This window comes from Miscanthus floridulus, unplaced genomic scaffold (assembly GCF_019320115.1).
Source record: "Miscanthus floridulus cultivar M001 unplaced genomic scaffold, ASM1932011v1 os_2472_1_2, whole genome shotgun sequence".
Taxonomy (NCBI): domain Eukaryota; kingdom Viridiplantae; phylum Streptophyta; class Magnoliopsida; order Poales; family Poaceae; genus Miscanthus; species Miscanthus floridulus.
In genome coordinates this window covers 210,665-220,691 of record NW_027098317.1, presented here as the reverse complement: position 1 = coordinate 220,691, position 10,027 = coordinate 210,665, and the positions used below count along the sequence as shown (strand labels likewise).

General features: G+C 48.9%; 2 protein-coding genes across 2 annotated transcripts; one reads left to right on the top strand and one right to left on the bottom strand.

The window, feature by feature from the left end:
- Window positions 1–427: 427 nt before the first annotated feature.
- LOC136534987 (homogentisate 1,2-dioxygenase-like) lies at window positions 428–4,576 on the bottom strand. Its single transcript, XM_066527332.1, has 8 exons — window positions 3,520–4,576; window positions 3,143–3,376; window positions 2,965–3,044; window positions 2,042–2,209; window positions 1,765–1,940; window positions 1,392–1,461; window positions 1,130–1,284; window positions 428–1,013 (listed from the first exon to the last, which is right to left on the bottom strand). The coding sequence occupies exons 1-8, from the start codon at window positions 3,870–3,872 to the stop codon at window positions 714–716; spliced, it is 1,536 nt and encodes a 511-aa protein (XP_066383429.1). The 5' UTR covers window positions 3,873–4,576; the 3' UTR covers window positions 428–713.
- Window positions 4,577–4,874: 298 nt separating this feature from the next.
- LOC136534990 (GDSL esterase/lipase At5g45950-like) lies at window positions 4,875–7,223 on the top strand. Its single transcript, XM_066527334.1, has 4 exons — window positions 4,875–5,387; window positions 5,583–5,713; window positions 6,005–6,235; window positions 6,315–7,223. Exons 1-4 carry the CDS (start codon window positions 5,219–5,221, stop codon window positions 6,396–6,398), a joined length of 615 nt encoding a protein of 204 aa, XP_066383431.1. The 5' UTR covers window positions 4,875–5,218; the 3' UTR covers window positions 6,399–7,223.
- The last annotated feature ends 2,804 nt before the right edge of the window (window positions 7,224–10,027 follow it).

Below are 10,027 nucleotides of genomic sequence, written 5' to 3'. Positions count from 1 at the left end.
ACCTAATCGTACAGTACAGGACAGGGTTGCCAATCAGCAATCCAATCAGAAGGTAAATCTCCCAACAACCAACACATGGCCCACGCCACTAGCGTACCACAATCAGCCGCCTGTCCCTGCCCGCTAAAAGCTTCAGAAACCGACAGCAGGAGACACTGAAGCAACGAAGCTCCAGAAACCAACAGCCATGCATTTGTGATTTGCCTGCCTGCCCCCATTAATCAAGCTGCTAAAATATCACATAGAGTATATATCAGGAATTCAGGATGAGGATGATGCAGTTATATATCACATTCCATCCATCCCCTTTCCGGCCTGTCCCTTCGTTTCCTGACGTGTCATATTGACTCCACATTGCATCATCAACATCACTGCACCTAGGAGCCAAAGCATGTATGTAACTAACACATCAGTTAGTCCTCTATACACATGTATGTAACCTGTCATTTATTCCCTTGCTAATGCCATTGCTTGCTTCTGTACGTTATGGTTATGCACACTAGTGTCTAGTACATTCTACAGACTGCAGAGCTAGCATTACAGCTGAGGACCCAAGAGCCAGCAGAGTCTGTAATGTATGTTTCATTCTGCCTCTCTGTTTGGACCAAGATTTATTCTGCCTTCTACTTCTACACAACACAGCTTATAAACTAGTGGAGTACATAGTATACACACGCGAGGAGGATCGGAGGCTGCTGCAGCAAGCCAGCTAGCTACTCTTTCTCATCCGCGCCAGCAGCAGGCACTCCACCATTGTCATGTGAAAAGTGTGACTTCAATCCGATCCAGCACTGGTAGTAATCGAGGTCTCGACACGGGGAATCCAGAGCCCATCGGCACACTCGAGGGATAAGCGAAGACTCAAACATGAACGCCAACGTACCACTGAGCCTGAATGGCTCGTTGGCACCAGCACGGCTGATTGTTGCCTCATACGTCTTGGTGTCTGGCCCATGTGGTGTCATGCAGCTGTGAAGACTGGCGCCACCAGGAAGAAAACCATCGGCCTTAGCCTGCACAGGTTCACAAACACAAACCACTATCTTGTTATGCATCGTCCTTGAGAAAGATTGCTGTGTTGCATTCCAAATGCCAGAGAGAGCCATTCATCTGGTTCCTCTTATCTTACCTCATATATCCCATAAACGAGGCCCATGAATTCGCTCATGCAGTTGCGGTGGTAGTACGGAGGGCGGAATGTATTTTCAGCAACCAGCCATCTAGGTGGGAATATTACGAAATCAAGCAGTGCGACGCCAGGCTTATCAGTTGGTGCAGTTAGAACTGCAAATCAATTGAGCAAATCATACGAGGCACAGAATGGTTAGTGGGTAGGCCTGAAGATGCAGCGAATTCCACACAAATTGAATCCTACCATGAAAATCAGTTACCTGTGTTTACTGATGGGTCGCCATGATCAAAGAGGACGGTATTGAATGGACAGAACTTACTCAGATCATACTGACAGGAAACAGAATGGAAGTCAAGAAACAAGAGAAGACACATTTTAGCCCTTGTTTAGTTATAGGAATTTGGATTTTAGGGCTACTGTAGCACGTTCGTTTTTATTTGGCAAATAGTGTTCAAACATGGACTAATTAGGCTCAAAATGTTCGTCTCGCTTCTTTTCGTCTACATTTAATGCTCCATGCACGGGCCGCAAACATTCGATGTGACAGGTACTGTAGCAACTTTTTAGAAATTGGGGTGGAACTAAACAAGGGCTTAATGACAAGTGAAAAGGACTCACGGTACAATGGATACCTTGTAAGGGACATAATTCCCATGCCACGCTACCACATTGAATGGAGAGAAATCCTGAGTGGCAGTGAACAGCTCGCCACCATACTTCTGCACTATTGTGTATCCAGGGTGGTGGTCCTGCTCAAACCATGCCGTGGGGGAAAGGAAATCCCTCGGTGAAGCCAAGCCATTGGCACCTGCACACACAGTCAGAGTTAGGTATGCTCTTTTGGATTCTCGGTGTGACAAAATTGGAAAAGGGAAGCCATAAAAAGAAAGGCACCGGGGGCTATATTACCAATTGGGCCAAGATCGGGGAGCTGAAAATGGGTGCCGAAGATCTCAGAGACATAGCCACGCGAGGGGCCATCTGGCAAGTCAACAGCAAAGCGGAAACCTTGAGGAATCACGACGATCTCGCCGGGTGAAACGAGCAGCCTTCCGCACTCGGTTGTGATGAATAACCCTGGGCTTGTGTGATGGCAAAAGAACATGACAGATAGTGAACATGTGCTTTATTATCATCTCCACACAGAAAGAGAAGGTAAGCGCTGCTGAAATGCTGAATAGACATCGCACCAAATATGCTTATGACCCTCCCTGCAACAGCGATGGGGCAACCATTTGCTTTTGGCTTTGAAATCGTGGAGATAATAAAGGCAGGATGGAAGGACATGGAGTGGCACAGGTGGAACACTGAAAGCGACGCCAACAGCATTTAATTTGTTTTGGGGGGGGGGGGGGGGGGGGGAGCAACAGAAGAATGTGATGCGATTACTCTAGTCTAGTGAAGTAGTGGTAGTTGAATTGTCCGGTGACAAAAGACTAGTATATATGTGAATTTTGAAGCAAAATAATATTTAGTTGAAGTGTTAGCTGACAGACACTAGGCCTTGCCCAAAGTTGGCACCGCCGGAATCACTATGCGGTCTGTACCATTTCGTTTGTATTTGGTCCTAATTATCCCATCGTTGACTAATTAGACTTAAAACGTTCGTCTCGCAAAGTACAACCAAACTGTGTAATTAGTTTTTGATTTCGTCAACATTTAGTACTCCATGCATGTACCGTAAGTTTGATGTGACGGAGAATTTTTTTTTGCATAGTGCCAAAGTTTGAATTTTGGGGTAACTAAACACACTCTAGGGGAGAAGAGGTTCAGAAGAATGTAACGGGAATGAAATCCTCCCTGGTGATTAATTAGGTGATAGAAGAACTTACTTCCTTGCTGGGGAACAATGAGGAAGTCACCGTCGGCATTGCAGAAGGCGCATCCATCCATGGACTTGTTAGCAGCATACCTACGTTACGCACATGAGGATGGATCCAAGGATTCAGTCAACTTCTAGTTGCTTGTAAGATAAGAAGCAGCTGCAGGGGAGAGGAGAGGAAGCACGACATGTGGATGGCGTATCCGTGTCGGAGGCAAGAGCTGCCGGCGCCGCAGACGGTGTAGAGGCCGTCGATGAAGTCGAGGCCCGGGTGGAGGGGCACGTCGGCGGGCCTCCAGCGCAGCTGCGTGGGCGTGGCGACGGTGGTGGCGCGGTCGAACTCGCCGACGAGGCGCTCGTTGGTGGGCTTCCGCGGGTAGAAGGGCTCGTGGGTCACCGACGGCTTGATCCGGTACATCCACCTGCAGCGGAAGCAAGAGGAGGAGCAAAATGAATCCGATCCCCATCCCTTCTCATCCCCATCCCCACGGGGAGCTTGTGTGATTGATTGCCTAATTGGAATGGAATGGCAGAGAGAGAGAGAGAGAGAGAGAGAGAGACGTACGTGCGGAGGTTCCGGGCGCGCGGGGTGGTGAAGGAGGTGCCGGACAGCTGCTCGGCGTAGAGTCCCAGCGGGCACACCAGCGGGCTGTTCTGCCCCACGGGGAGCGACCCCGGCACCGCCTCCGACGAGAAGCTGTTGCCCAGCCCCGAGAGGTAGCGCAGGTCGGGCGGCGCAGGAGCAGGAGGTGGCTGCTGCTCCTCCATGGCCATTGCTGATAGCAGCGCAGAGCCGACTGCCGAGGCTGCTTGCTGGTTGCTGCGATGCGAGTTGCGACGACGACGCCCAGGCCTGGCCAACAGCACGTCAGAGCAGAGCAGCCTTGCTCGGAGACGGCACGGCAGAGCAGAGTGCATGCATGTTTATCCTCTTCCGGACCGTCCGATCAGGGAAGCAGCGACCCAGATCCATTTCTTTTTCCTCAGCAGCAGCTGCTGTTGCTTTTTTACTTCTCCGCCATTCCTTTCGTTATTATCAGACACATTCTGAACCAGACAGCATCTGACCCAATTGCATTGCTGCATTTGCCACACTTGAAATGCAGGTAGCTCTTCTCATCAAAATCTTGAGAAACAAACACTACCTTTACAGCGAACATCAAAGGTAAGTACACTAGTTTACACTTACTGATTTACACAACACAGTCATGACAAAAGAGCTTTATATATTCCATTCATTCAGTTGGAAATACAGCTTCTCTCTGCTCTGGAAACACCTTCCAAACTCTTTGCACAACACACACACACACAACACACCTCGATCATGTAATGAGGCTAACCTCATGCCACTTCTGTAAATGAACTGAACCTCACCAAACTCAACTGCAGTAAGTGGCTTCGTTGACTCTTCTTCTAACCATGCCTGTGCTACTAGGCTGAACTCCAGCCTGAGAACACCGGCCTCCAAATGCCCATGCCACCACAAAATTCAGACACCTCCAAATACTTGTCACTGCAGGTGAGCAATTTTAGCCCTTTTTTTTTAAAAAAAAAACATCCCTCCAAGAATCCCACAGCACAGCCGGTATGCAGTTTCTTTCTTCGGCTCAAACAGGGAACACAGCAGCCATTGGGAGCATTGGCTCATCTGCATTCCGCTTCCTTCTCTATGAACCAAAGTAGCCCAGAGTAACCAAACCAGCCCTCACCTAACATGCACCAAATCATCTTTGGAAGGGATTCATGGGTTTCACAGGGCACCGCATTTTGCTCATACACTTTGCATATATACATGGGATTTCATGCTGCACAGCCATACATACACGCATCCGTAGCTCTTGCCAACCCAAGCCTCGATTTCTCCTCCTCTCATCCTCATACAATACAAGCCATGAGGGGTTTCCAGCTGCTACTCATAGTGGCATTGCTTGCCGGGGAGTTGCACCGCGCAAGAACAACAGCACCACCAGCAGATCGATGCACCGGAGACTGCACCAGAGTCTCCCGAACCACCACCAGCAGATCAGCAAACGCCACCGCAGGCGCCTGGGCCAACACCTCCTCTTCCTCCTCCTCCACCTCCACCTCCACGACGGCGGGGACCACCACATCGACGACCACCAGCATCACCAAAGCAGGATCCAGGACCACCGGCAGCACCAAACCAGGATTCAGCACCACCGGATCAGGAGGATCCGGCACCGCCAAGGTTGGTTGTGCCACCACAGGATCCTCCTGGGGTGGCAGCGCCGGCACCACCTGGAATGATCAACCGCACTACGGGCTGTACTACACTCCTTGTACTTGGAGACTCAACCGTGGACCCTGGAAACAACAACCATCTACCCAGCACAGCCAGGGCAAATTTCTTGCCCTACGGCGTGAACTTCTACGGACGCAGGCCGACTGGCCGGTTAGCCACAGATATGTTAGGTAACAAGAGCCATCCCCTTTATCTCCCCTTGCTTATGATACTACCACTACTCTGCTTTTACAGCATGTACAGATAGATGTTGCATGATGCTTGAACAAGATCAAGCGCATGCATGAATCCATGAAAACACTGCATTGCCCTTTCAAGGTGACTAATGTTTAGGATACTTAACTGAGGGCTTTGATGTTATGCAGCTGAGAAACTAGGCATATCGAGGATTATTCCAGGTTTCTTTGACCCGAATCTGAGGTTGGCCCAGCTCAGGAGGGGTGTGAGCTTTGCATCAGGCGGCTCCGGATATGACGACAGCACTGCCAACAGAATAGTATGTCATCATAACATGATTGCACCTGCAATAAGATCCATCTCAACAGAACTGTAAATATCAATGCTACATGATTAAAACAAAAAAAAAATAGTTGTTACATTGTTTTAACTGGTAAAGCTATGATAGAATTGATGAAGATTGGAATCAGATTGAGCTATTCAAGCATTATGCTGTAGATGGGTAACAGAGCATATTTATCGCTTATACGTGTTTAGGTTACGCACACTAGTGCGAGCAATTTTACTTTGAGTTTCTGAACTACTAACCAGCTAAGCTTCCTACTTATAGAATGTGATGTCATTCTCTGCACAACTGCACAACCTTTTCCGTTACAAGCTACTCATCCGAACACTGCTTGGACCAAGAAGAGCAGAGCGACTTGTTAACAGGGCTGCCTTTGTGATAAGCTCTGGTACAAATGATTTGCTTTCAGTCTATCTTGCAACAAATCGGTCAAATGCAATTAGTATGGAACTGTATGAGAATCACCTGATAGCACACGTCGCTAATTATACCCAGGTACACATTTCCATTGTCAAACTAGCATCTGGCATATCTGTTATCTGTAATAATTTGTAGCCCATACCATATGTCTCAGGCCATGATAATGCTTGGAGGAAGGAGATTTATTTTTGTCGGACTGCCCCCGATGGGTTGCTTGCCAAGCGTCCAGATCCTCTAAGTCACATTTTGTGTCACGTTGTTCATCTTTTATACTAGCTAGTATGTTGTTTATTACCATCAAGAGAAGTTCATGTAAGACGTCTCAGGAGGACACGACGGTGAACTCTCTGGTCTCCGTGCTAGGGGAGTTATGAGTGAGAGCGAGAGAGGGCGGTGGAGGACGCGCCCACAGCGACGGCGTCCACCTTTGGTCTTGGATCTCCGCCGGCGAACGGCGGATCAGGTGAGCAATACACAGGTACGTGTTTCTAGTGTTTCGGTGGAAGGAGACGGGGCGGAGGATGAGGACGGCGAATGGCACTTCGTCGATGACTGTGGGAGACGGCCTATACCTGACCCGGCAGCGGACCTCCGTCCCATAGGAACGAAATCCAAATTCTGGTCACTGGCGGACGATGATGATTCTGAGGTCGCGTCCCAGTCGCCATTCACGCCGGATTTGGTGCGTCAAGCAGCTGTTCATGGTTTCTCCAAGAAACAACTGTGTGAGGCGGAGATGGCTTTGCAAGACTCGTCGTTTCGCCGACGGGTAGAAGCATCAGCGTCTCCGGCTCCAACGGACAAGAAGTAGTGCTGGTAAGAAATATCATGAAGGTTTGGATAGATGTTCGGCGGTGTGGCAGAACCGTCTAATCTAATGCCTCCCAGGAATGCTTGTCTTCCATTAGACACTAAGCACCCAAAAGAGAACAATAAATTACTCGGTTCCGTCGGGCACACCCCAGGGGAGAATCCGAAAATCCACATTTCTGCCATCAGGATCACAAATGAGAGAATAAAGCTTACATCATTCTGAACCATTTCTTACGTCCCTTTGCATGTACGTCAGAGTATAACATTTATTATTATAACAACGGAATGTAATCATATTATCAGAGTTAGGAATCATTTAATTAAACAGCGGAATATAAACATGTGATCAGTATTACAGCGGAAATACATATCTATTCATGGCATGATGAACTTTTGATATATAAACTACGACAACAGATTATGAAACTTTCCTTTATAAAAGCATTTGGTGAGAGTTATAAATAACAACTACGATCGCAGCGTAAAGGAATCCTCGCTGAGCCCACCAGGAGGTATCCACACATAAAGGTCAGCTCAAGCATCCACCTGTCACCTGCAATAGGGGGAATAAAACCCTGAGTACTCAATTGTACTCAGCAAGACTTACCCGACGGAGGGAAGAAAAGACTTCAAGAATATGCAAGGCTATCTGGCTTGTGGGTTCATTGCATCTGCAGAAAGCATTACTAAGTGTGCGTCCATATATTCGATTTTTATTAATAGCCGTATTGGTTCATTAACTAACCATTCTATGTAAGCACATGTGCTACTTTCAAGCAGGTGGTAAGTAATCAGATTTCCTTTGTCCATCTTCCATCTTTCATCTTTCAGTTCTTACTAAGATGCTAAACCGTAGACAAGCCGTACCGGATCACGCGGCGATTCGCAAATCAATGCACCCAGCTGGGTACCCCGAAAACACACGTCCCGCTTGTACCCCAGGCACAAGCAGGACCAACCCATCACTCTCCTATCCCGGATGTCTAGGTCCCCGTCCAAACCGGGACTCTGAGCCCCTGTCCCTGAGTCCCGGACTCAGTGCGGTGCAAGGACCTCCTCCACCAAAATAAAACCCTGACAGTCGGTCCGGAAAGAGCCGGATCCGCGACAAGAGAGCAACAAGTCTTCCAAGCGTCCATACACAAGTATGTGCTCAAGATAATAAGTCTGTGACCTGCCTAGAGTCTCATGCAATGAACGGTCCTTAATCGACCAGACAGAGAAAAATAGTATAACCAAGCTATGTCCTGTGTCCACGGCGACACAACCTCTTACACTCACCAATACCCAAACCACATCCCTGCCTAGTCACCATTTTTCCTTTCCACCATTTATGTTTTTCCAGTGATAATAATCCAGTAATATATTTCCTATATCTCATGAGTGATAGACAATCACTCGACTTCTACCGGAGTCCTATAACATAGCAATCTACACGATCCTATCATACTAGTAAGACTCATAGGATAAAGATATATATGCAAGTGGGTTTCATTCAACTCCTTAAAACTTAATGCACAATTATAATTTAAACTGCAGAAAATAGGGGTATGCACCGGGGCTTGCCTAGGTAAGATATATATTAAAAGTTAGTATCTGCATCTTCAGATCATCCACCATCATCTGGATAGAACACCCATTGCATCATCTTGGATTCCCAATCATCCTTCAATGGATCCGTTGATCCATCATCGTACCTATATGATATGCATTAATGCAAATGCAAAGATGTAATTAATCAACTGCAATCGTGACTCAAAAATACGACGTACGCCTCTCGAGTTAACGGGTTGATTCTAACGACGACCGTACTTAGGCTACATATACTCGTTGTCGGATAAGGCGTTATTTCCCCAACAATTATTTTAGATCCTATAATATTACCAATTTATCACAATAATTCCTACAGGTTATCTTTTTACCATATTAATTACCTTAAATTAATTATCTAGCTCCCAAGAATATTATCACACTATGTGAACAAATACCCTATCAGATAGACTATGATTTTAGAAACTTAACGAAACTGGTTTGGCATTTTTATGATTTTCTACTATTAACTATGAATTTCCAATCATTCAGTCGATTACTAATATTAACAAAATACTAAAGAAATAAGAAAAGACCCTTGGGCCCAAAGTGGCCCAGCTCGCCTGGTCTAGCGGCCACGGCAGCCCAGAGGCACGGCGGCCCAAGGCGGGCGCGTGGCCAGCGCACAGCGCGGCAACCGGCCGGCCCAAGCGGCGCAGACAGCGGCCCAACACGGGCGAACGGCCCAGCAGTGCGGCCTGGAAGGGCGCGGGCGGCCAGCGGCAAGCTGGCCCAGCAAACCGCGTGCAGAAAAGGGCCCGGCGGCCCGGCAAGGCGCGCGGCCCAGACAGCGACGGTAACAGGCCAGCAGCGCAACAAAATTTCAAAACGGTCCCTGAGCTTCCACTAAATTACCCCTCAGTACACTCAGCACTATTCCTATGGGTCACGTATTTGCGTAAAGAACCCTGTATAAATTTTTGTCTTGGACTTTCACCCCTCTCACCTTCACTTCGTCTTCTACGTCCAGAGGAGTAGAGGAGCACCGACCGACACGGCATGGCAGCCCGGCGGTGATGGCCGAGGAGCAAGGATGGGAAACGGCGCTGCTGGCACGGGCAATGAGGACGCGGCCGTGTTCGGCACGGGCGCGCAGGGGGTTCATGCGCACGCCCGAGAGGGAGGCAGGGCGACGGTGAAGTAGCTCGGCGTCGTTCGGCTGGCCATGGCGGGCACTACGGTGGTGTGGCACGCGGAGACGCGGCGCGGACCGAAGGCACGCACGCTCATGCGTGGTGGCGACCGAGGCGCTGCACCTAACCAAAACAGCCAGCAGCACGGCGCACGACCAAGGGCGCCCCGAGGTGGCTACGGGTATGGTGGCCGACGACTGGAGGTGGAGCGCTATGGAGCCGTCGGTGCACGACAGCGCAGCAGCAAGGTGGGGATGCGCGCGGCACCGTGGAGCAGCGACTCCGGCGTGAGGCAAGGAAGCTCGCGTGCGCGGACGGCGATGCAGCCATG

Coding starts and splice junctions, on each gene's coding strand:
- LOC136534990 (XM_066527334.1), top strand. CDS start 5,219: ATGATCAACCGCACTACGGGCTGTACTACACTCCTTGTACTTGGAGAC. Junction 5,388..5,582: donor GTTAGCCACAGATATGTTAG/GTAACAAGAGCC, acceptor GATGTTATGCAG/CTGAGAAACTAGGCATATCG. Junction 6,236..6,314: donor ACGTCGCTAATTATACCCAG/GTACACATTTCC, acceptor CATATGTCTCAG/GCCATGATAATGCTTGGAGG.
- LOC136534987 (XM_066527332.1), bottom strand. CDS start 3,872: ATGCACTCTGCTCTGCCGTGCCGTCTCCGAGCAAGGCTGCTCTGCTCT. Junction 1,941..2,041: donor CCCCGATCTTGGCCCAATTG/GTAATATAGCCC, acceptor CTGTGTGTGCAG/GTGCCAATGGCTTGGCTTCA. Junction 1,014..1,129: donor TCGTTTATGGGATATATGAG/GTAAGATAAGAG, acceptor GAACCTGTGCAG/GCTAAGGCCGATGGTTTTCT.